The following is a 25,254-nucleotide window of genomic DNA, read 5'->3' as shown; positions in this document are numbered from 1 at the left end:
GTCGTATTTTGGCTATAACTTTCGTTTTAAAGGTCCGATTTTTGCTCTCTTGGAAGATAAATGTGTGTTTTGATAAGCTCTACAAATGTCTAGAAGACACTAACTCGCTACGACGCAAGCCTGAGTTGAGAAATTCAAAAAACTCATTTTTTCATAAACACATCAACCTAAATTACCAAAATGGCTCTAGAAACTTCCCGTTTGAAGATAGAGCTTTGAGCTCTTCAGCAAAGTTGCTCAAAATGGTGTTTTCTACAACTTTTCTGAAGACACCAAAGCGCTATCTCGTCATCCCGCCAAAATAATAATTCTGAACCACCCTGAAATTTGGACCACCCTAATGCCCACCATACCAAAAGATGCCCCTATTGACCTTGATCATTTGTCCCGAAGACATCAAAGCTCTAAATCTTAACGTGTGGCCGATATCAATTTTGTCACGCTAGATTTCGGTTTCGGACCACTGTGCATTGTTTGCCAGAAAAGCCAGAAACGGATAATGGGACGTAAAGTTGTCCGTGGACAAAAAATCAGTTAGCTTAATCACGTGTACTCGTTGTCAACTGGCAATCAAACGGGAATCACCGGGAAATGGTCTTTCGCGGGTTATTCTAACAAATGGCCGTCAGAGCTCTAACTTGGGTCGCATTGAACATCTTGCGAAAAATAAATCCTAAAGACTTTAATTCTTTTGACGTCAGCAGGCCGCTTCTTGCCTTGAATGAAAAATAATTCCATTCCATGAATAGAAATTTGAATGCAAAAAACTGCAACTTAAAAGCTATCATTTCATAAACCTGTAGATTTCATCGTTATCAGGATCAAGGGGGTAAGGTCGACCCTCAACGGATTTATCCCTTATCGAAATCGACTCTGTCATGGTACCCCCTCGGTGACTACAAGACCTCAGTGCATCCCCGGAAAAGCAACATAAAAAAATACACACACACTTGTTGAACTTTCTGTAAAATACAAACGAGACACCAGCACGTTTGCTCAGTCTGCAGTTATCAACGGAGCGGTGAAGACACTAGCTACGAGGAGTGCATTGTAGGAAATTGAGGTCGTTTCTCTCTTTGGTTGTTGTTTTGCTTAAATTGACGATGATGATTCGAACTGGGGTGAAAGTACTGCAGCAAAGTGGCTCTGGAGTAGTGCAGATCTCAAGGTTAGTAATAGTGTTGTTTAGAACGATGTAGATTCAAGAGGTGACTCAACAACGGAAACCGTGACTTGGGAGTTTACGCTTATCTGAGTTATCTCTAAAGTCCAAACGACGTCAAAATCTCGAGCTTAGCCGCGGGTTCAAAGTCCAAACTCGACGCTGTCGATGTCAGCGCGGTGTTAATCCGTTCAACTCGTTCTAGATGTCTCTCGGCGACACCGAAGCGCTTCAACAGCACGGCGGACGCTCCCAACCTGTCCTTTATGGCGAATCTGTTCCGGGGAGAGATCCAACCGGTGCAGGTGTTCCCGTACCCGGAGGCCGCCGACGCCGAGCAGAAAGAGTTCATCCGATCGCTCAGGGAGCCCGTCGATCGGTTCTTTGCAGTATGTTCTAAGAACGTTTGGGCGTTACCAACTGGTCTTAAATCTGACTCATTTCAGGAATATGATCCCGTTGAAAGCGAGAAGCTCGGAAAGCCTTCGGACGCCGTTATGGAAGCCATGTGGGACATGGGCTGTTTTGGGTTGATGGCCCCGGAGGAGTACGGTGGACTGAACCTGTCCAACACCGGGTACGCGACGATGGGAGACGCCGTTGGCGGAGTTGATTTGGGACTGGCCGTGGTACTCGGAGCGCACCAGAGCATCGGTTGGAAGGGCATTCTGCTGTACGGAACCGACGAGCAAAAGAAGAAGTACCTGCCGATGGTGACCACCGGTAAGACTATAGCTGCGTTTGCCCTGACGGAACCGAGTTCGGGCTCGGATGCGGGGTCGATCAGGACGAGGGCGGTCAAAAGTGCCTGCGGGAAGTTCTACACCATGAACGGGTCGAAGATTTGGATTTCCGGCGGAGGAATTTCGGATATTCTGACCGTCTTTGCCCAGACTGAGGTTGACGATCCCAAGACGGGCAAGAAGCGGGACAAGGTGACCGCGTTCATTGTGGAGCGTAGTTTCGGCGGAGTGACCAGTGGACCAGCGGAGGAGAAAATGGGCATTCGTTGTTCAAACACGACCGAGGTGTTCTTTGACGATGTGAAGATCCCGGTAGAGAACGTGCTCGGAGGAGAAGGTAACGGCTTCAAGGTGGCCATGAACATCCTGAACAACGGACGGTTCGGAATGGCCGGGACGTTGGCCGGTACGATGCGGATTTGCATTGCCAAAGCGACAGAACACGCCAACAACCGGGTCCAGTTCGGGAAGAAGATCAAAGAGTTTGGCAACGTTCAGGAGAAGCTGGCTCGGATGGCCATGCTGCAGTACGTGACGCAATCCATGGGCTTCATGGTGGCCGGGAACATGGACAACGGTGCCAAGGACTACCATCTTGAGGCGGCCATTTCGAAGATCTTTGCCTCGGAAGCGGCTTGGCAAGTGTGCGACGAAGCCATCCAGATCCTCGGAGGAAACGGCTTCATGACGGCCAGCGGACTGGAGAAAATCCTCCGTGACATTCGAATCTACCGAATCTTCGAAGGAGCCAACGACATTCTGCGGCTGTTCGTAGCCCTCACCGGAATCCAGTACGCCGGCTCTCATCTCAAAGAACTCCAGCTAGCGTTCAAGAACCCCACCGCAAACCTCGGCCTCATCTTCAAGGAAGGCTCCCGACGAGCTGCACGAACCATCGGCATCGGCGGAGCTGACCTCAGCCAGTACGTGGCACCCCAGCTGAAGGAGTCCGCCCAGTTTTGCGCGGAAAGCATCGACATGTTCTCGGTTGCGGTGGAATCGCTACTCATCAAGTACGGCAAGCGCATCGTGGACGAGCAGTTTTTGCTAATCCGGTTGGCCGACTCCGCCATCGATATCTACGCGATGGCCAACGTGCTGTCCCGGGCTAGTCGGGCCGTTAACGCAGGGATGCCCTCGGCGGAACACGAGGTGCTGATGGCGAAGGCGTGGTGTATTGAGGTAGGATTGAAGACATTCCCACTTCTGTGTCAAATTCAACATTTTTTATTTGTTGTAATTCGCAGGCAAACAACCGTGTCACCGGTAATCTCAAGCGGATTAACAAACGGCTCCACCTGGAGAACTTTAAAACGATGTCCAGCATTGCCAAGAATGTGCTCGAGTCGGGAGGGGTCGTGCAGAAGCTGCCAGTCGAATGTTGAATATCCTGAAGTCTAGAGTAAATTTTCAAAAGGTCCTATGCGACAAAAGTAAACAAACTGAGTTATTTATTGCAATACATTCTGCAAGCTGGAAACTACACTCACCGCTGATCCAATTTCTTCAAAGCCTTTTATTTTTAAAGTTATTGATAAAATACAAAACAACCTAAAAGCATTCTTAATAAATTCTACACCAAATAAATATAGGTCATTTTACCACACGAGAGTCCTATGTGCAATCGAGTGAAACGTGCACATAGAACCGTAGCAAATCAACCTATGGAACATTAATATAATTTTTTAATGCTGATGCACATACGCCCATATCAAAATGACCTATGTACATGTTTATTGAGTTTATTTGAAAATATGTATAAGTCGTTTTTTAATAAAATTCTTAAACATAAATATTTTACAATCTTCATGTTTGTACAATCCACGCACAACGTGTAGTCATCAGCTGGAAGAGAGCATGAAATGTTTCAATGCTGTCAAAGCAAAAGAGAGAAGTTCAATTCACCCTATCTGCACTCTCTCGAATTTGACAGATACGCCACCCAAAAACTTGGGAGCATAACACCAACAAGGCAGCATAAAAAATCATAAAATTTGTGCATATAGGTCGTTTTGTTTTTTGTTGTTTTTAAAGGCGATTTTTCATTGATGGAGGTAAGTCTTCATAAAATAGATAAGCCAGTTTTTTTTTGAAGGAGTGGAGTGATTTGGAGAGAGTTTTAACAGGTTTTAAAGTGAGAGTGATCATTATTTTTTGTTTGTTTAATTTTTCCCAGAAGTGTCGAGGTGTGCTCCACCGGTGGTTTTTAAAACGCCTCATTATGTCCGGCACGGAACCTTAGCCTAGAACAAGATACTTATCCGGAAGTTGCCGTCTCCAGCTGTTGGTCGCGGGTGCTGTACAGGTGCGAAATTACCTGCTGATGTTTCACTGCACTCAGCAGTGTTGCCGGCGGAGTGATCAGTTTGGACTACGTGTGTTTTGCGTCCGCTGTTAGACCGACTTTCTTTCTTGATGTTACGCTGATCGTACCGCTAGTGGTAAGTTCCTCGGTATTTTCCTACTATGAACAATTGCTAAACTCACACCTCCAAAGACAGCACATTCCGAACGAAATTTCCGCCTTGCACGGTGGCCGATTCGGATCATCTCGATCGAAATGCTGGAAGTGTTGGAAGCGGGCAATCGTCTACGTTCCATCCCTAAAAATGCCGGCGGTGCCAGAATTCAAGCTAAAGGCAACAAATGCTAAGTTATTGGCCCACCCGGAAAATCTGCGCCGCCAGCTGCAGGCCGTCAAGCTACTCCGCGTTAGGTAGAACCTGCTGCGCACGGCCAAGTACACCAAGAAGTATGGCCGCGTGGAGCATGAGGTGGTGGACAAGGCGCGCGAGGTTAAGAAGGCCGGAAACATCTACATTCCGGGCGAGCCGAAGGTTGCCTTCGTCATGCGTATCTGTGGTATCATTATCAAGCTGAACAAAGTCACCAAGAACTTGCTGCGTATCACCGCCCCGACATCATCTAGGGCTACCCCTTGCTTAAGTTCGTCAAGCATCGACACAACCGAATCCCGACTACGGACTTCTTCGTGATCGAACGGATGCTGCGTGCCGCGTACCAGCCTCAACACCCCGACCGGTAACTGGCGCAAGTACAACCACTACGTCGAAGACGGAGACTTTGGCAATTGCAAGGAAAATATCAATGAGCTGATCAAGCGTATGGTTTAAGTGATACATAGCGCGTTGAGGGAGAGTGTTGAATAAAACAAAACCAGGAATATAAATAAATTATGTTTGAGAAAATCCTGTATGTTTAGTACTTCATTTGTGCAGCAATCGCGTGTAAGTTGAACCCACACACACATGAGCGGTCATATCCGTCGTCTAGCTGTTGCCACGCGTGTTTCAAGCGCTGGTGTTCCATCTTCCAGAGGAACGCCAACTACCAGCTGAGTAACGTACAGCAGATCACCCTGCAGAAAACGCTCCTCCTAAATTCTAACTTTTGCGTCAACGAACACTGCAGAACGTTATATGTGTAAGTTGACAGCATTCAGCGACAAGTTGTAACAGTTGATGACTAATTGCGGTCGGATCCGATACACTCAGGCCTACCCAACATCCGGCTCGCGACGGCTTTTCAAAATAGTTCTATGACCGGCACTCAACTTAAGGCTGTTCATGAAATATTCAACTAATAAAATGAGTGTATAAATTTAAAAAAAAAACTGTTTTAACTAAAATTACATAAGAACAATTCTGTTTGTTTTTTATTTTGCTTTTGCAAAAAAATGTTGCTGATTCAACGTATTATTTAAATTTTGCCTTTTCTTTTTCAAAATCATACATTCTTTATAATATTAATTAATTCTTATCATTTTTATATTAAATATTAAACTAAAAAGAAAGATCACTGCAAATATTTTTCATTTATAATCAAAAAAATATCAAAATGAATCAAGAAATCAGGGAACAAAATTTTATTATTATTTTTTTTTTTTTTTGATAAAATTCAGTAGTTTACTGAAATTTGAAAAATAACGAATTTTGAATTATTCAATATAGATTTTTAAACATTTTTAAAATTTGGAGTATGTTTAAAACCATTTTGAATTTTTTTTTATAAATTTGAACAACAACGTAAAAAGTGTTTTTTTGTAAGGAGATTTGAATTCAAATTTAGTTCTAATCAATTATATCATGCCTCATTGATTTTTGAAATATTTTGTTGTGTTGAAGAAAGTAAGCTTTTAAAAAAATTGCAACGACCAATGAATTTATGATATTTTTTTATAGTCAATGATAACAAAACACATTTCTTTCCTAAACCCAAGAATCTTATTTGCAATACTAGTTTGTATATTTAAAAGAAACTTTTCAAAATGATTTATGAAAAAAATATTGTCTTCTCTTTCAACTTTTGTCAAACATTAGTTCCGGTCCGCCACTCCTTAAAAAATCAGATCTGGCCCGCAGGGCACCCCTGCGATACACAGAACCCGGTCCGTCGAACTGGTGAATTCTGATCTCTTGATGACCATGAGCTGACCCCTAGCTCAATGCTTTTGATCTATAGTCATCCGCGGAAAAAGTAGGCACGCACGGCTTCCACGTAAAATAATATTTCCTTGACTTGTCCAATATGTGACAACACGAAAATTGAAAAATATATTTAAACTAGTTAGAGTCAACGAATTCAGTTTTTTATTTTGCAAATCCAAACGGTATGAAAAATACGGTCGAAAAATCATCAATCTTCCTCCTCTTCCCTCGGGCAGCATCTTCTGGCTTTTGGACATCCTCTGCTAGTACAGCCGCTTTCGCTTCCTTCTGCGAACCTTCTCCTATCTATTCTGCTCCTCGGTCGATTCCTGCGACTTGGCGTCCTCGTCCTTTCGGGTGCAAATTTCTATTAGTTTGTACTTTCGAATACTCCGGCACAATGCTAATCAGCATCAACCGTTTGGTCACTTCGACGATCCCTGGGTTCTTCTAATAATTTCTGCTTGGTTGGTACGATCTCGCGTTCCAGTCCGTTGTTGAATCACCGGTTGAAAATGATCGCGAACGTTTTCGGTTCCTTCATAACTTACAGATCGAACAGCTATCCGGCGCCGTCCATTATGTCCATCAGGTTGGCATTGGTGATTGGAATTAGCCGCACAATATTTCTTGGTTCCAGCCGCGTCCTGCAGAATCTTGGACCGTCGGATTGTTCATCCCGTCTTAATGGAGCAGATGTTTTTCGCCCCGTTGACTACCGACTCGAACCGGTACTGTTTGGTTTGGTTTTTGCACGAGCAACGAAATGTTATCCCCTTCCTCGTCCTTTTCTTGCTCTGCCGCGCCTTTTTCGACAGGTTTTTCATTGATCGGAGGCGGAGATTCGACAACCTTCCCGTACAGATTGGCATACTCGTTTGTAGCCGGTACGTGTCCCGAGTGCAGTATTGCTCGAGCATGTTGCACGTCACTAGGAATCCGCGCTGGTCTGCCTCCAAGTAGGATAGTTTCTTCCGGTGAAGATTTGGGCACACTTACTTGTTTTCCGACTAGATCTGTAATACAAATTAAACGCCAAAAAAAGTACAAATCATGAGCTGCAACTGTACTGTATACTTGAAAAAACTTACCTGAACAGCTTACGACAGGATTAAACAACATAAAAACGAAAGAAAAAGCAAAAAACAATTGAAAGTTTGAAAAACCTCAAAAGTCCTATGCGTACTCAGCAAAACTTTGTTTACATTGTCGTGTAAGTTAATTTGCAAGCACCTATCTGACAGATGCCGACGAATTCTCTGATTGGTCGATTTGTTCTCCTAACGGTTTCTCTCTCTCGCGCTGGAAAGCATTGAAACATTTCATGGTCTCGATCAGCTGTTGCCTGCACGTTGCGCGAGGATTGGGTAATCATAATTATCATGAAAAAGTTGTTCTTTTTAAATAAAGATTTAAATTAAGTTTAGAAAGATCCTATGTGCAATGCTGCACATATTTGCTCCAATGTGATTAATCCTATCTGCAAAAAAAGTTCTATGAAGCGTATCCTATGTGCACTCAAAGGTCGTATGAAACAAATTTATTTAGAAATAAGTTTCAACAAGACTTTCGATAGTTCCCGTGAAGAACACTTAAAAAGCATCATTCTAGGTCCATTTGTGCGTTTTTAGAATTGAAAAATACTCAACCTTGTTTAAATGGGATTTAAAAATGTCCAGCAAAACTTTGACATCAATTTACTCAGATTGAGGTTTTTGCACATAGGACCTTTTGAAAATTTACTCTAGAAGTATTAAGTGTTACTTGTGTGAATATTGAATAAATTTATATTTTCGTAAAAAGTCTGTTTCATACAATCTGTAGGTCTTTCCTTTCATATTTGATAGCTGTCATACACTGGTTGATCCAAATCCAGGTAACCCCTGGTGCTACCCGCTAATCTAGTCTAATCAAACCCTAGCGCTGTCAATCTTTCGAAGGGATCCTGGAGAGTGCCTTAGGTTAGATTACGCCCAGCACTCTTCTTGGCATTTATTGGCATTTGTAGTGCCCTATTCCATTAGAATGCATTGAAACATCACAGACGTTAAAGCGGCCAGGCCTACTGGGTAAAGTTGCATCGCAGAGACATGATTCGTTGAAGTGGGTTGAGTTTGAGCACTGAAAACAACAACACAATCCTGAATCGACAGGGGAGGAAGAAGCGTTGGGAAACACCACCCCACCATACGCTCCGAGATATGCTTTATTCGTTGGGAGCCCCATGCTAAGATGCTTTGGTGCTCCGAAACCCTCTGGGATGGGACATTGTATTTCTATGAATGCCTTGGACACTATTTGAAGTGGTTATAGCGTCACAACTCGCTCTTAGCTCGCAATTTGCAATTCGCAATTTTCAATGTAAGAACGGGTCTTGACCGATCGACGAGCACGCACTGCCCTTACACCTACATCTCACCCTTGCTCTGAGTCAGTACGAGCAACACGCTAGAACACACTTTGATTGTTCGTGCCAGGCATTCACACCTTCTTTTCCGGTTACGCATTTTAACTCGGCCGGGGGTGGTACATTGTGTTTTTACACAATCAATCCAAATCTGCACAGATGCTGCAATCCAAATTTGAACAGATGCTTAAAATAACACAATAAACCGTTTTCCACTAGAGATCCTTAATAGGGAGACTGGTCGAAGTGAATTTGACGTACCCAAACAGACACGAGTTTGACGTATCCAAACGAGCATTTGCCTTTAAGCTCAGCAAAACCTATTTAGGGTCTCTATTTTCCACTGGTGGAGCAGGGGGTCATATTTTCTGGGCACTCTACTGTATAGCTATAATTCAAAATATAACTATTATTTATTAGGTATTGTTTTCTCCTGAAATATTTCCTAATGTTGGATCATGTTTATTTGTTGCCATTTCTTGTGTCGCGGTGTGTTGTTACAATTATTTGGTCCTAAGCATTTTATAAAAATTTAGCAAAACCACAATAGTAAGATTTGTGTAAATCCTTTGAAAATCAAAATCAAATTATTCGCTCTACAGCATTGCCTTGGCGTTCTCGATTGCGAGATTTCTACTCGAAACTAGGTGTCCGAAGGCTTGATTGTTGAGGCAATTGCAAACCTCTTTTTACACCTAGGCTTCCATCCATCCCTGGATTCGAACTGACGACCTTTGGATTGTTAGTCTAACTGCCTACCAGCGACTCCACCGAGATAGGACCCAGGGAGACGACTCGTACACCTGGACTGAGCTAACGACCTAACCTCTTTAAGGGACCATCCATAAACCACGTGGACACTTTGGGGGGGGGGGGGGTATGGCGATTGTCCACGCTCCATACAAAAATGTTTTTTTTTTGTATGGACAATTGTCCACGGGGGGGGGGGGGGTTGAGATTCTCAAAAAAGTGTCCACGTGGTTTGTGGATGGTCCCTAAGTTAGTCCGGGGCCAAGATTTACTTCCCTGTCCGACGGAAGGCGTGATTAGACAAATCTCGTCTCAAAATTGGCCACCGGGACCTTCTGGGATCGAACCCAGGCCGACTGGGTGAAAGGCAATCGCGCTTACCCCTACACCACGGTCCCGGTGATCCTTTGATCACTCCATAAATTGAGTAAGGGCTCGAACCTCACTTGTATGAAGAAAAGGGTGAAGATTTAAAACAATGGACAGTGAAGGAAATCTACTGTTTAAAGAATCAATAGTAAAAGAAAGATAGTAATTCATGAAGTAGATAAAGAAATAAACAACAGTTTATAAATAGAGATTAAAAACTAGCTTTGATTGTGTTAAGGCTCTGGAAGACATCATTCCCGATCGGCCATTTGGCGGCCATGTTTGTTTTAGAAAAACATTCAAATCTTAATTCAGATGGTTTGAATCAAAAAATGGGTTTCTTTGTTTTATTTGTAGAAGCGTTTTACATATAGTGATTTCTTTTTCATTTCAATTTACTAGTTCTGGACACTGAATTCATAACCATCATTGACAGTCATTGCCCCAAAAGTGAGAGACACCATCTACCACCTTAAGGGCAATTTCTAGGGCAGATGACAAATTATTCAAACACATAAATAAAGAAGAGGCACAGTACAAACATAATTGACATCGCTGCCAGACAGCTTGTTACAACAGCATCAATTGGGAAAATATAGTGGAAAAGCGTTGAGAGATAAGAGAATCTAAAAGGTAAAATCGAAATTAAATGGATGATAAACAGAAGCGGAGTTAGCAAATCGGTGAAACAAATTAAACAGAAAATAGGTGATAGCTGAAACGGAAAGAAGAGAGACCTCGTTCTGCGATGTTCAGGTTCATCCACAACAGTTGACTCAACATACTGCGAATCAAAACAATACCGTCTACAATCACAAATTACTTCCCTTTCCCACATTGACGCGTTCCTTTCTTCTAGCCGACTCGACTCTGACCCTCGCTGGTCAAAGGTTTACGAGCCGTTTCCTCAGGCCACCATCATGATGACTAAACCAAGCCAACGTGGAGGTAAGAAACTAGGACACTTGCAAGGGACCAGAGTCAAACTGTTTTGACCAAGATGATCTAACAGCACTACGGATGTAGTTGAGCTCCTTCCGGGATGTTCCTCGCCTGGGCGTCAACCGAGGAGTATCATCAGTATCATCCACCCTTGGCCTGCAGCGCCACAACACGCTCTCGATTGTAACATTATTACTTATTCCAGTCTAAGCTCACCAAGTCGTCATTGCCTAATATGATTAACATTATTGATCGAACCCCGCCTCGAGCGATTTTGATTTTTCTATGAACACAAAGAGACGAGTTGTTCCTTTTGATTCCGCTATATATTTTTAATATCTTGACACCGCGTATGGTGTTCTAAGCTGATTGGTAAGGTATGTCATTAAACGTTAAACCAGTTTCACTCTTTACGCCGTGAATTTACAAATATTAAATTTGGATGATTGGAAATCTGTGTTTGTGGCAACACTGCAGTTATTTCGAATTAGTTTCACTTGCTTTCTCTCTCTGTTTTATGTTCTCTGTTTTGTTCTCTCACCGGTATCAACAAGTGGATCAATTTTCATTAGGACATAAACTTGGATTTAACCCTCTACAACCTAACCCCGCCTTTAGACGGGCTTCGATCTAAAAAATCTCCAAAAATCAATTTTCCAACCGATTTTTGATCTTTAAGAAGCATTGGAAAGAAGAACTCTTTAAATTTTAGAAAATTTCAGAGTTGGAAGTTAAACTTGTTTTATGTGACTTTGCCAATGTTTTTAAAAATGTCATTTTTTTAGGGGTCAACTTTGGCAGTGTTTTTTACTAACATTTCCTATATTTTCAATAAAAAGAAGTATGCAGTAATTTTTGTAGTGTTCCAGACTATGCCTCTACGCATTTTTTTGCAATTTAAATGATGATGGTGCGATTCTATAGCAGAAAATGTGAAAAACATGCAAAAAATTGAAAAAGTGACTGTAAAAACATGAAAAAATTAGATAGGCGAAATGTAACTATATTAGGTGGTAGAGTAGGCCAAATACTACCAAATACAAACATAAACTAAATAAGATAAATGCAAATTAAAATACTATAAATGAAACAAGAAAAACCTAAAACAAGAAAAGTAAAGTTTTTCGTAGAACAAAAGCTGCTCAAATTACGTCCTTTTTAAACAAGCTGGTCTGACAGAGCAACAATATCAGTGTGCAGTAGTCGGTTGCAACTCTTTGTGTTTTGTGTGTTTGGTATGTTTTCAAGTAATTACTACAGTTCTCAACGCAAATGAGCATAATTATTTGAAGCACAGCAGTAAAATAGTATAAAGTGAGTACCATTACAATTGTACAACAACAGTCAACACAAAATAGTCCGTTCATTTTCTCCCCAAGTCACGACGGGCTCGTTGATGTCTACGAGATGTCTCGTCGACGCAAAAAGGGATTCACATCCTAGAAATTTGTTGGATGGATGTCTCGATAAAATGCCCAATGCAGTGAATAAAATAGTAGTTTATGCAACGAGTTGCAAAAAGAGGATTTTTTCAGCACGAGTCGTACATTTATCCAACGAGGTTCACCGAGTTGGATAAATACGAAGAGTGCTGAAAAAATCAAGTTTTGCAACGAGTTCCATACCACATTTTTTTGCAATTCCAAAAAACACACACTGAGTGAAATTTTATGTCAAATTTTCATGTATTTTGTCAATACATCGTTTGAATCAAAAAAATGTTGAAAAGTGTTACTTTTCGAAACAAGTGCTGAAAAGTTCAACTTTTCAGCACCCATTTTAGTGCTGAAAAGTAGAACATTTCAGCATTTATTTTGAAAAGTGTTGCTTTTCGATTCTGTTATTTTTGGTACAGAAAAGTAGGCTATTTCGTCGTTCAATAATGACAGGAAAAGTAAGTAGTTTCACGACGGAATTGCAAAAAACAATTTATTCTTCGAGTAGCTCACAGCAAGATGTTTAACCGTGGTTCTCATTCTTGATCTCATGGATTGCGGAATTGCTGTTTTTTTTTTTGCAAGAATGAAAGGTGGCATTTGATCTTTTTAGCATCCGAAATCGGACTAAGGAGACTTGTTTAATTTCAAAATTTCGCATTCATGACTAATGTTTCACCCATTTTAAGCAAATTTTTAGTCTTCTAATTTATAATCTAAACAACTTCGCAACCCTGTTCTTGTTTGACGTTTATCCTTTATACCATGGCTTTCTGGTACTCGTGATCGAGTGTGTAGTTGTGCGGTTGACAAAATCGCTATCTCTGACTCTGTCACTCCGATGAAGGTGACTTTGTTTATGTTTTGGTTCTCCTGGCACGGAATGATGCACTCACACTAATGTAAACTAAGATCGCGAGAACTTATGATATACAGCCTTGATTATATTCTCTCTCTTTCAGTTCTGTTGAAGACCGGTAATCGTAAAGTCAGGCGCATATTTTTAACTCGATCCTTTACAACCAGCCAACCTGTTGTCATCCTTAGACGTTCAGTTTCAGTTGCTCCGTTGTAGAACCAAATCGCTGAAATGACTTATCCTTCGTCGGATTCATCGGCTCAATTTTTGTTTAATGTGGCAGGCAACAATAACAAGATACCTGGCAAGGTGTTCACGGATGTGAATAAATCAACCCAGTTTAATTTAGAACTGGATTCCCGCATCGATAGACACCAAAGTAAGATTCATGTTACGCTCACGTACTTATCTGACCTAAAAACGATGCTAGGCATTTGCCAAGATCAAAGGCATGCGACATCACCGCAACATGCTTTCTTTTACTCCGAAGACTTATCGGCACGTTATGACTGGGAGGTACCTATGGAAGTGAAGAAAAATCCCCCAACCATGTTCTATCCGGTAACAGAAACCATGGTTTTAAAATTCCCGTGTCTGACTTCTTGCCATGGCAAGAAGCGCCTATTTCTCGTGTTCAGATTATACGATGGCGAACACAAAATTCTAGCAAAAAAGGAGATTGAAATTAAGGTCATAAATAACCCAACGACTCGGGAAAATGATGCGGTAAAAGCATTGCTGCTATCGGAATCGAAACCGGCATCAGAAGCCGGTAGCAGCAGCCTAGGAAAACGCAAAAGTCAGTCGGGTAGGTCTGTCACTGGAGGAACAGAAGTTTTTCTTAGCTTTGAGAAAAAAACAAATACCCGATATTCAACGAATTCTGCGGGAAACTATGGAACCTGCTTTTAAAATCGCTAACACCGAAGTGCGTAGAACCATGCAAACGTGCATGGATAAGTTTATGCAGCAAATAGGTAATTTGGGCACAACTGAAAAGATTCGTTTGTATTTATTTATTTGGTAACTTACAGCTGCTGCGAATTCCCCTACCGAAGGAAGGCAAGTACCCTTGGATCAGCGTTTGACACCAAACATGGGCGTTCCGGAAAGCGAAAACAAGTTGTGCGAAATGAAGCTAACCATGCCAGCAAACATGAAACCTGTTTTTGGCAAAAACTTGGACTCATTTTTCACAACAAGTATTGCGTCTGCGGATGAATCTAAAGTCGAAATGTTGCAGAAATTACGCGATGTCAATATGGGTAACCTAGTCAAAACATCTTTAAAGTTACAAAACTATTTACATGCATATAATTAAATTGCAGCTGCGGTTGAAATGGCAACTAGTATGAAGCATGGAAATGATCACTTGGCCCCATTGATGAACGGCACCGTCGCGGAAACTTCCACAGGTAACTGTAAACAATGATGTGACAGCTTTAATCATTCATAAAGTATTATTAATTATTTTTTTCTCCAGGGGTTATTGGAAATGGCACACCTTCAGCTAACGATATGAACTCATGCGGACAGTTAGTGAACGGTGAAGGTAATTTTTTTGATGAATTTGCGCTCTAATTCAAGAAATAATTTTGTTTTATGACTTTTCAGCATTATACCAAATAATTCCCATTAATAAGGTTGCTCATTATGTAACAGATGAAGATGACAATATTATTCAATTGGTGGTTTCACATGATGGTAAATTGCACAAAACATTATTTATTTTTTAAAGCAAAGAAACAATACTTGCGTTGTCTGTTTTGGCAGATCTTACCATGTCCAGCGAAAACCTAGAAATAGCTGCAACTAACACGACCCAAGACGCGGAATCATCTATTGAACAACTGCACTGAAGATGGGAATGAAGGTAGTTTGAACAAACAGTGAGCTTTCAAAATTAAATATATACCTTTTGATTGATGTTACAGATCCCATTATGGAACCGGTTGGATAGAGAGCACAGTATCTCAAGAATACACGTTTGGAAGTAACGTAAGAAACTTCAAGTTGAATGAACCCAATGCCGTATGATTGAGTTCTAATCGAATCAAGGCGATTGAATTCGAGCAAGGCAATCAAAGAGCTGTGCTGGACAGCACGAGAAAGGGACATTTATCATTTGTGTCGCTGATGCGAACTCTTCCAAACGTTATCGCCTCTAGGTTGCGAGGAAAAAACATTACACTAACTACACAGTAAAAAAATCTTAGTAATATTACATCTTGGAATGAGTACATCATTAGATATTGTCCGTTTCTCTCAAAGGTACACGCCGCGCGGCATTTCAGAATGTGCCGCAGACACTGTTGCCAGCGATTTTCTGCACTTTTGGTGCTATAAAAAAACATTCCCGGCAGCAATGCCATGCAATTCGAAGAAGAAAATCAACAAAAACAAAACGCACAGTATGGGATTTGACAGCGCGCATTTACCGTAAGTGCGGCGCGTCGTTTCGAGGCTGGTATGCCGCGTGTCTTTTTCGGGAATACGCGCAATAGTTGGTGCGCGGACCAGGATCCCTCGCCTGGACCAGACCAAAATCCATGATAAAGCTGTCAGACCAAATCTGTCAAACCAAGACCCTCAGACCAAAGAGTAAAAAGTAAACAATTTTGGTCTTTGACGTAGGTGCACACAAATCGAGAAAAGGCATTTTTTTAAGAATTTAATTTTTTCGATTCAATAACTGGTTTTGAGCTGCAAAGTTAAATATTCGCCAGAAAATGATTAAATAGTGCGGCGTCCTGTACACCGACAATTAAATACGCAGATAAGAGCCTTATTTTTGATCACGTTTTCGGATTACACCAGAACAATCTTGATTGAAAACCAGTTTGATATTATTTTTGTAATTGCAAGTTTTTTGCATTGCGTATGCGATTTAGACATTCTCAGAGGTAAAATCAAACCTCTGCCATAAAAGATGTATTCATTCACCATGACTTTTGTTTTACTGTGTATAGTTTAGTTCTATTGTTTATGTAATTATTTTTATCCTAAGAATAAAACCTATGTTATCCCAAAAACCAAATTGAGATTTGAATAGCTGTCAAACTCTCCGAACAAAACTTTTTGTTCGCAGATCGAAGGGGGAGCCAGGATCAATTGAGGATCCAGGCCAGGATCAATTGAGTCAGTCCAAGTCCGGTAATGTAAAAGAAGGATAATGAACGAGTCAATCGTTCGCATTTCATGTAGAACGGCGAAAAGGTAAGTTAAAATGAGATTGTGTTTGTGAGAGTGTGTATACGTGTAATGATGTTAAAAACCTAACCTCTGAAAATATGTAATTTTACCATTGTTCTGGTGTAATGTCACTTTTTAGTCTAAATTATTAAAAACATAATGTTTGTTCTTCAAGAAAACTTCAATGAATATTTTGGACGGATCCCTGGTCAACCGTACGACACAACTTAGTCGCAATGTTCTCACAATTGCGCTTTACAAAACTGACGTCCATCTTCCGGATTTTCGTAGTCAACCGCTCCGTGTCCTTGGTTCGCCGATTATGTTTGTACACTAGGGCACTCAGGGAGTCAAAAACCCTCAATGGGTCGGCAAGGTGGTCGGATTCCTTACTTTCGGCACTTACTGTATCCTTCTCTGCTCAAGATATTCTTGACATTATGGGAAGACGCTTTGTCCGGCCAGAAAACGTACTTTCCATCCGCATGATGCTGCTTTCAGTATGGGAAAAGAAGTTTAGAGATAAACAAATAAATAAAAAGAGAAATTATTTTAAAAAGAAAATTTTATGCCCTCTTCTTTTTTAATAGAAAGGTATTGGAATAATTCTCGATTAGTGCGCTGACCACGAGGACGCGCTGTCTTGTTTTAGCATGCTCATTTTCATTTCTTTTGTGTCGCTGTTTGTGTGCTTGGGTGCGTGGTTATTATATATAGGTGAAGGGATTTTATCAAATGATCATTATATTGCATTATTATATTTAATTGATTATATAACCACACTATATTTTACACTTAACACATTATACAAAACACATATGAAACTATAAACAGGAGCGTTTGGTACGGTATGTCCACGCATCCTTCCTCCCCTGTAGATTCTGTGAAATGTGCTCCGTTCACAGAATCTGTCTCTGCGGTTAATGTAACGCAGTAGGCCTGGCCGCTTTAATTTTTGCAATACATCTTCGGGGTTACTCAAATGTACTGCAATAATTAATATTGACAAGAAAGAACTTGGGGCGTAATCTAACCCCAAGTTCTTCCAGGATGCTTTCTTCGGACTGGCTGCGCTTGTGTTCGATTAGATTAGATTAGATTAGAAAGGTATTGGAATAATTCTCATATTTTTATTGAACACTCGTTAGACAGTTGCAAATACTTTTCGAATTAATAAATAATTTTTTACTGTTGTGTTTGAAGAAAAACAAGTTGCAAGAAGATTGAAGTTGATCCAAGTTATAAGGGGTTTATAGGAAATGTTTAAATAAATACTTTTTATCAAAAAAGGACAAACCTAGAGTTTTTTTTAAAAAAAAAGGACCAATAAACCAACTTTCTTTTTTTTGCTTTTTGGGTGTTTTTGAAATCGCCTTGAGTCAGGGGTATTAAAAAACACCCAAAAAGCAAAAACTGGAAATTTGGTTTATGGGTCATTCCATCTGAAGCATAACAGCATTTAAAAATTACCCTCTACGATCCTGCTCAAATTTGGCAGGGCTGTTGGTACTATCAAAACATGCAAGAATCCCGAATTTCATCCAAAGCCCCTCCATTTTTGTACCTCCCCAAAAAATCGACTTTTTGGCGATTTTGGAGCGAACCTCCTAGTTTTAAACCACAAATCTTAGAAGGTCGGCCTTAGACTCCATTTTGAATACATTTCCGTGATCAACATTTTGATTTTAGTTTTACAAAATGGCCGGTGATACATCACTCCGCAACGCAACACTCCTCAGTGCATCACGTTTCACGAATTTATTTTCCATTTCTTACGATTAGAGCAACAAGTTGGTTGGTTTGATTTGTTTTTTTTTTCTGACTGTGATTTTGGTAAATATAAACGGTTATCACACACACACACCCCAAAAGTGAACGACGATTCCGCCTTGCCAAGTTACGGATTTTTTTTTACCGATTCTTTGTCCAACTATGTGTGTATGTTGTGAAATGTTAGATATCTCTATGGGGCGGGACAAACTGTTTGTTTTTAGTACAAGGTTGTGGTGAAAAGTTCCAGCTACTTTTTTGTTGTGTGTTCTGAAATTTGTTAAAATCTATCTACAATCAGACAGTCCCAAAAAACGATTACTTTCTCATTCGAGGATGCGAGAGCTTTTTTGCTAGATGGTTATTGGATAATGCTAATTTAAAAGACTACTTTTTCCCATGATTTGTTCTTTTGTGTTTTTTTCTTTTAAATATATATATGTTTGACTTGCTTGGCTGCACGAACAATATACACTACACCGATAAATAGTTTGAATTCAACACGATTGAAAACGATTTGAATTTGCAAAGATTTTTTTTTTTTTTTTGGTAGTACGGTCGTAGGCTAAATCATTTTAAAGATTTTGTTTTGCGTAGTTTCTTGATTCAAACATCAATGCTTTAAACATCCACATCACATTGCATTCGATAAGAGTTGTCTTGTTTCAGTTGGGTTTTGCTACAATTATATTTATATGGTTTTTTTGCACACAATCTTCAAAATGTTTAGTACACTTTCGAACGCCCTTCCCACCTCTTAACACCAAGAGCCATTCTTTGATGTAGCGCCCAAACAAGAGAAGGAAAGAAGGACCTGCGCTGCCAACAGAAGAATCCACTAGAGAAAACATCACTCGCAAAGGGGCAAACAAATAAATAGAACTAGCATAACTTCCGGCGTTCCTTGGCTTAGTCAATGTTCAACGAAGACAGTCGTTTCTCAACGCTACGAAGAGGGAGAGTTTTATTTGAGAGGAAGAGATAGACAGTGTGGTAAGAGGAGAGCCCACTATACTTACGTTATTTCGATATCCTGAAACAGCTCGCCGATCCAGGCCACCGAGATGCAGTAGTGCTGGAACAGCTGCGTGAGCAGTTCCGCCTCGTCCAGCATCTCGATCCGCTCGACGCGGGACCTCTCAGGCGCCGGGATGCTGTTGTAAATCTGCACCATGTCCCACGCCCGCGCACCGTGCCAGCTGCAGTTCAGGAACCTGAAAGAACAACGTCGGTTTCAGAAGGGATTTCATTCTATACACAACAAGAAGCAATACCTGGAGATCTGCGTGTCCAGCGAGATGCACGACTCGACCCCCGCCAGGCTGCAGCCCCGCTGCCGCAGGTTGTTCAGCATCACCTCGCCGAACCGGTCGTTCATGTTGACCTGCTCGTAGTTGACAAAGACCGCCGACTTGAAGTTCGAGCCGAACCACTTGAGCAGATTGTGACAGTTCTGGGACTCGATGTACACGAGCACGCACTCGGCCAGGAAGATGGTGGGCACGGTGAAGTCGATCTCGGACTGCTGCAGCTTGAGCGCCACCTCGTCGATGTTGCGCAGGTCGACGCCCACGATGTGGTAGTTGGACGAGTGCAGGTCGGTCGGGCTGAGGCGCACTTCACCGTCTGCAACGAAAGGTCGACACGTTAACACCAGGACAAACAAATAAGGCCGGCGGACAAACCTTCTACGTGGATCTTCTCGAGCAGGATCTTGTTGCGCTTGATTTGGTAGCACTTGCGGGCCGTCACGGTGGGGAAGTCCAGCTCCACAAAGTTCGTGATCATGTGGCCCATCTCGCGCAGCCGCCAGTACAGCGTGTCGAAGCCGCAGCCCAGGTTGATGATTTGGCACTTGTCGCCGGTTTTCTGAAAGGGAGAGAGAGAGAGAAAGAGAGAGAGAGAGAGAGAGAGAGAGAGAGAGAGAGAGAGAGAGATAAAAACGGTACTGTACCAAACCAGAAAGGACCTGAATGACGCAGTGACCTAAATTCTACGATTTATACAGCTGTGAATGCACAGCAAAAAATCTGATGGTAAAATCGCATGCAAAAGCATGCACATCACGTTCGTCAAAATAAACGCTTCATATTACACACTGCATGTACAATTTTTGCAAACACAAAAGAAATGCAATCAACTGGATTCAAACCCACCACCAACAGTAAGTACTGGCGACTTAGCCCACTCGGCCATCAGGCCGATGAAAAGCTTAAAGGGTGTGTATATGAGCTTGACATTTCGGTCAAGTAGGTTTCCCATACTGATAAGCTATATATTTCAGGGGGTAAAATTACATAAAATAATACAATATTTATTTTACACCCAGCACTTTTACACGCAGCTGGATTACTACTTTTGTTTGTTTTTTTAACCACCATTTTTTTAAGTTGGAAATCCTAAACAAAATTTCTGGGTTTGACAGCTGTGACTTTAATTTCCTGATTTTTGCAAATCCTGTCAATTTTTAACTTATTTAAAAAATGTACTTTATTTAAGTTTAAACCCAAAAGTATTTCATTTTACCTAAATTTTACTAAATTCACCTAAATTTAACCAATATTAACTACATTCATTTCTATTTACCGAAATTAAATCAAATTAACCTCGCTTTTACATGTAATTAAATACAGCTAGTTTTATCTTATATTTTTCTAATGTTTGCTAATTTGACTAGTTTTAACTATATTTAAATAATTATATCTACATTTCACTAAACCAAATTTAATTAAATTTTAGCTTATTTGAGCAAATTTTACCTAATTTATCTAAATTAAAATGAACGTGGCGCGGTGGTTAGCGGCTTCGGCTGCCGATCCCTAAGTTGCTATGGGGCGCGGGTTCGATTCCCGCCTTATCCTCCTGGCCTTCTATCGGATGGGGAAGTAAAACGTCGGTCCATTTGCGTAAAAGAGGTTTTGGTTGTCTCTCCACACATAACCTTCGGACGCCTAGAAATGAGCAGAAACTTGCAACAGAGCCCACAAAAGTCCCGGGGGTCGTTAAAGTACATTGCTTTGCTTTTTTGAAATTCGCAATTCGCAATTCGCAATTCGCAATTCGCAATTTTCAGTGTAAGAACGGGCCTTGACCGATCTTATGCACTAGGTTCCCGACGAACACGCACTGCCCTTACACCTACATCTCACCCTTGCTCTGAGTCAGTACGAGCAGCACGCTAGAACACGCTTTGAGTGTTCGTGCCAGGCATGCACACCTTCTTTTCCGGTTACGCATTTTAACTCGGCCGGGGGTGGTACATTACGTAGGGTTTGATGTAAGTATAAGCGCCTAACCATTTAAAGTGTGCCTAACAACTTTCATTAAAGCAAAGACTGTTTTATTTTTAGTTTGAATTCAAAAACTAATTGTTATTTACTGTGTATTGTTTTCTCCTGAAATCTTTCCTAGTGTTGAGTCGTGTTTATATGTTGGTATTTCTTTTGTCGCGGTGTTTTGTTACAATTTTTGGTCCTAAGCATTTTATAAAAGTTTTTCAAAAGTACAATAGTAATATTTGTGTTAATTCTTTGATCATTCCAAAAATTGAGTAAGGGCTCGAACCTCATTTGGTTGAAGAAAAGGGTGAAGATTGAAAACAATGGACAGTGAAAGAAATATACTATGTAAAGAATCAATAGTAAAAGAAAGATAGTAATTTATTCAGTAGATAATGAAATTAACAATAGTTAATAACAAGAGGTAACAATGTGGTTAAGGTGTTAAGTGCAATTTATAGGGCAGATGAAAAATTATTCAAATAGATAAATAAAGATAAACAAAATTGACATCGCTGCCAAATTAAGGAAAAACAGACAGTTTGTTACAGCAGCATCAATTGGTAAAATAGAGTGGAAAAGCGTTGAGAAATAAGAGAATCAAATGAGTAAAATCGAAATCAAATGGAGTAAACAGAAGTTAACAGAAGCCGCGTTAGAAAATCAGTGAAACAAAATAAACAGAAGATAGGTGGTAGATGAAATAGAATGAAGAGAAACCCCGTTGTGCGATGTTTCAGGTACATCCACAGCAGTTGACTCAACATACTGCAAATCAAAACAATACCGTCTACAATCACAAATTACATCCCTTTCCCACATTGTCGCGCCCCTTTCTTTTAGCCGTCTCGACTTTGACCCGCGGTGGTCAAAGGTTTACGATCCGTTTCCACAGGCCACCAGCTAGGTCATCATGAAAACCAAGCCAACGTGGAGGTAAGAAAATAGGACACTTGCAAGGAACCAGAGCTATACTGTCTTGATCAAGAAATGATCTAACAGGACTACGGGCGTAGTCAGTGACGCTCCTTCCAGGATGTTCCTCGCCTGAGCGTCAACTGAAGAGGTATCATCAGAATCATTCGCACTTGGCCTGCACATTGCTTTGCTTTTTTGAAATTCTAAACATAACCACATTTTACTAAATTAAGCTCAATTTAACTTATTTTATTTAACTAAACTTAACTTTACTTAACCAAACATGGTTGATCTTAGTTTAACATAATTTAACTGAATTTAACTTAATTTAAACTCAATTTAACTGAATTTTCCTTTACTGTATTTCACATATTTTTTTCTTGATTTTGCTCAACTTTACTTAATTTCACTTCATTCCACTTAATTTAACGTAACACAACTATTGTTTTCACTATACAACTTACCAAATTCATCTAAACTAAAAATGAACTAATTTTAACTAAATGTATCTGAATTTATCTAAATTTCGCATAATTTAACAAAATTAATTGAATTTATTTAAATCATACAAATTTTGCATAATTTAGGTAACTTAGATTTAATTTAATTTATTCAAATTAAGCAATTGTTTACTAAATTTTGCATAATTTAACTAAATTTAATTAAATTTACTTAAATTAGGCAAATTTTAACAAAATTTTGCTCAATTTAACTAAATTTTGAACAATTTAACTAAATTTTATTAAATTTATTTAAATTAAACAAATTCCAACAAAATTTAACTTATTTTAACTAAACTTTAGCAATTTAATTGAATTTAACTAAATTCCAATATTTTTTTAAAATTTCAGATGGAACTCCTTTCCGTGTACAAAAGTATTGGCTTGGAGTGGAGACGTATGCCCCGGCCCTTAACGGAATATCTACGTCATTCACTTGTTGCTGTAACTATGTTGAAAATTCCACGCAACATGACTTGCTGTGTTGCACGCCACTTCCCAAACACGGACGGGAAATTCAAGTGCCTAGAAGCAGGGAATTATGGATTGACACCGCAGATAGAGCAAAGTTCTTTGTCGAAGCCTGGTCACCGGGGTTACCCGGATATGGACCGTTCATTAGGACGAGATCCGGGATCGTTCTTTTTCGAAGAGTTGGGGAAGAATTTTACAAGCTATTCTTTCTGTTCATTTTTCAAGCAACTCCGCCTTTGTGCAATCGATTTTGATGGTTTTTCGGTTACAATAGTGTTCCGAGTCTGACGAACCGTTTTAGCTGTTTCACTTCCTCACACGTCAATCCGTATAAGCTACCTTGTTCCCGGAGCAGGTAGATTTTGATGGCATATGTAATTTTTGCCATCCACCTGGCGTGATGGTTTTGAACTGTTATTTCATGTAAATTTCGCTGGTGTTTCCTTCAAAACTGCCAAAGTCAAATCAAGAAGCTCCTTACAGTCGTTTCTAGGAAAGTGAGTTACGCCTTTCAGGAAGCTAACCACCGTGTCCTTCAACGTGCACCACTTCTTCGTGACACCAAAGGCGTCATCGTGACACCAAAGGCGCTATTTTGCGGGATGTAGTCCCATTTTTCCCGAAACCGCTTGAAAGGCGGTATTTCCGGAGATGTTGTCGGTCCAAAGCACACTGTGAATGCCTTTTTCAAAATAAATTGGAAGTCCATTCAGTACGTATTTGTAATTAAATTTGGTGGACCTGGATTCTATGTATTATGTCATGTATATACATATGTTGTTTACATTTCCCTTAACGTAGGCACGTTCCGAAGCAAAAAGTTCCATTTATAATTCCGGGAAACAGGTGAACCCTCCTCCACCTACCATCATAAACAAACGTCCTCCCACCTCGACCTCCGCAAGCTCGCAGCCCCCCAAAAAAAGGCAACAAAAAAAGCAAAAAAAAACGAGCCCACTCACCTTGAAAAACTTTTCGATGCACATCTCGATCCCCTTGACCCGGGCAAAGTAGCCCCGGTTGATCTCCGGCGCCTTCCGCTCCGGGCTGCGCACAAAGTACCCGAGGAAGTCGTCCTTCCAGTAGCCCAGCTTGACCGCGGACCGCTTGCAGTAGCTCGCGTCGTCATTCGTCGAGATGACGGCCTCGTCGCAGGACGGCGGATGAAACGCCGGCGGTTCCATTCGTTCGGCCTCGCTGCCGCTGCTCCGTCGCAGAATGGTGCCGGCTGTTGGACCGCTGGAGGAGCGGAGTTCACTGGACGTAAAAGCGTTAAAGGGTCCTCTTGCGAGAACCTGCGAAATTTTTCCGGAATTTTCACTGACGACCTTCGCGAGGCTTTCACACACAGGAGGGCTGTTGCTGCAACTTTTTTGTTTTGGTTTTGACGGATTTGACAGAAACGGGCGCTGCAATCAATGCACGCACACAAACATGCGCGGGAGGTGGTTGAAGTCTAGGATAAATCGTAACGCCACCCCACAGAGATTTCGTAACGCAGATGATTCGTTCGAGATTTTAGCGGGAAAAGTTCGCACGTGATAAACGCGAGTACATACAAATTATATCGAGAAATTAAAAGTGAGAGTGTGTGCAACATGGAGTTAAACTTTCTGTGCAGTTGCTGTGAAGGTTCCCATGGCACTTCGAAAAGTTTAACTCCATGTTGCACGCACACACTCACTTTTAATTTCTCGTTTGTATCACTCGATTAATATACCAAGTGCGTAGTTTTTCGTAGATTTTTCTGAAGCAATCGAGAAATTAAAAGTGAGAGTGTGTGCGTGCAACATGGAGTTAAACTTTTTGAAAAGCCTCGGAGAGCTTCACAGCAACTGCACAGAAAGATTAACTCCATGTTGTGATTTGACAGCTCGATACAGTATTGTTGCAATATATTCAACGTGTGTCAATCTATTTAAAAATCGAAAAGTAGGGGAAATATCGAGAAATTAAAAAGAGAGATGTGAGCCGGTAACATGGAGTTAAAGTTTCGCAACTGTCAT

At 40.8% G+C, this 25,254-nt stretch overlaps 3 protein-coding genes and 2 pseudogenes across 4 annotated transcripts; 3 read left to right on the top strand and 2 right to left on the bottom strand.

Annotated features, from left to right (window-relative positions):
• Positions 1 to 985: 985 nt before the first annotated feature.
• Positions 986 to 3,291, top strand: LOC120417361 (very long-chain specific acyl-CoA dehydrogenase, mitochondrial-like). The gene is made up of 4 exons (XM_039579372.2): positions 986 to 1,168; positions 1,368 to 1,551; positions 1,609 to 3,087; positions 3,153 to 3,291. Exons 1-4 carry the CDS (start codon positions 1,104 to 1,106, stop codon positions 3,288 to 3,290), a joined length of 1,866 nt encoding a protein of 621 aa, XP_039435306.1. The 5' UTR covers positions 986 to 1,103; the 3' UTR covers position 3,291.
• Positions 3,292 to 3,911: 620 nt separating this feature from the next.
• Positions 3,912 to 5,552, top strand: LOC120417362 (60S ribosomal protein L7-like; annotated as a pseudogene).
• A 940-nt stretch (positions 5,553 to 6,492) lies between these two features.
• LOC128092650 (THUMP domain-containing protein 1 homolog) lies at positions 6,493 to 10,662 on the bottom strand (annotated as a pseudogene).
• A 1,319-nt stretch (positions 10,663 to 11,981) lies between these two features.
• On the top strand, positions 11,982 to 17,441 carry LOC120417377 (uncharacterized). Of its 2 annotated transcripts, none has more exons than XM_052707603.1 (8): positions 11,982 to 12,135; positions 13,220 to 13,495; positions 14,151 to 14,381; positions 14,445 to 14,531; positions 14,600 to 14,668; positions 14,731 to 14,820; positions 14,890 to 14,989; positions 15,051 to 17,441. In XM_052707603.1, exons 2-7 carry the CDS (start codon positions 13,348 to 13,350, stop codon positions 14,973 to 14,975), a joined length of 711 nt encoding a protein of 236 aa, XP_052563563.1. In that variant the 5' UTR covers positions 11,982 to 12,135; positions 13,220 to 13,347; the 3' UTR covers positions 14,976 to 14,989; positions 15,051 to 17,441. The 2 variants fall into 2 exon arrangements, with proteins under 2 accessions (XP_052563563.1, XP_039435328.1); XM_039579394.2 differs by having other exon boundaries at positions 11,983 to 12,135; positions 13,220 to 14,093; positions 15,051 to 17,438.
• Positions 17,442 to 18,051: 610 nt separating this feature from the next.
• LOC120417360 (leucine carboxyl methyltransferase 1) lies at positions 18,052 to 24,638 on the bottom strand. The gene is made up of 5 exons (XM_039579371.2): positions 24,211 to 24,638; positions 19,764 to 19,947; positions 19,353 to 19,704; positions 19,098 to 19,292; positions 18,052 to 19,024 (listed from the first exon to the last, which is right to left on the bottom strand). The coding sequence occupies exons 1-5, from the start codon at positions 24,430 to 24,432 to the stop codon at positions 18,988 to 18,990; spliced, it is 990 nt and encodes a 329-aa protein (XP_039435305.1). The 5' UTR covers positions 24,433 to 24,638; the 3' UTR covers positions 18,052 to 18,987.
• Between the last annotated feature and the right edge of the window lie 616 nt (positions 24,639 to 25,254).

The sequence above is a fragment of the Culex pipiens genome, chromosome 2 (genome assembly GCF_016801865.2).
Source record: "Culex pipiens pallens isolate TS chromosome 2, TS_CPP_V2, whole genome shotgun sequence".
Classification (NCBI taxonomy): Eukaryota; Metazoa; Arthropoda; class Insecta; order Diptera; family Culicidae; genus Culex; species Culex pipiens.
Note: the sequence above shows the minus strand (reverse complement) of the source record. Positions and strands in the feature narration are given on the sequence as shown.

Excerpts from the sequence above, each read along its gene's own strand:
- LOC120417361 (XM_039579372.2), top strand. The coding sequence starts at position 1,104 with ATGATGATTCGAACTGGGGTGAAAGTACTGCAGCAAAGTGGCTCTGGA. Across the intron at positions 1,169-1,367 it reads GGAGTAGTGCAGATCTCAAG|ATGTCTCTCGGCGACACCGA; the intron begins GTTAGTAATAGT and ends AACTCGTTCTAG. Across the intron at positions 3,088-3,152 it reads CGAAGGCGTGGTGTATTGAG|GCAAACAACCGTGTCACCGG; the intron begins GTAGGATTGAAG and ends TGTAATTCGCAG.
- LOC120417377 (XM_052707603.1), top strand. The coding sequence starts at position 13,348 with ATGACTTATCCTTCGTCGGATTCATCGGCTCAATTTTTGTTTAATGTG. Across the intron at positions 14,382-14,444 it reads ATTACGCGATGTCAATATGG|CTGCGGTTGAAATGGCAACT; the intron begins GTAACCTAGTCA and ends ATTAAATTGCAG. Across the intron at positions 14,532-14,599 it reads CGTCGCGGAAACTTCCACAG|GGGTTATTGGAAATGGCACA; the intron begins GTAACTGTAAAC and ends TTTTTTCTCCAG.
- LOC120417360 (XM_039579371.2), bottom strand. The coding sequence starts at position 24,432 with ATGGAACCGCCGGCGTTTCATCCGCCGTCCTGCGACGAGGCCGTCATC. Across the intron at positions 19,705-19,763 it reads CGAGAAGATCCACGTAGAAG|ACGGTGAAGTGCGCCTCAGC; the intron begins GTTTGTCCGCCG and ends CTTTCGTTGCAG. Across the intron at positions 19,293-19,352 it reads CTGGACACGCAGATCTCCAG|GTTCCTGAACTGCAGCTGGC; the intron begins GTATTGCTTCTT and ends TTGTTCTTTCAG.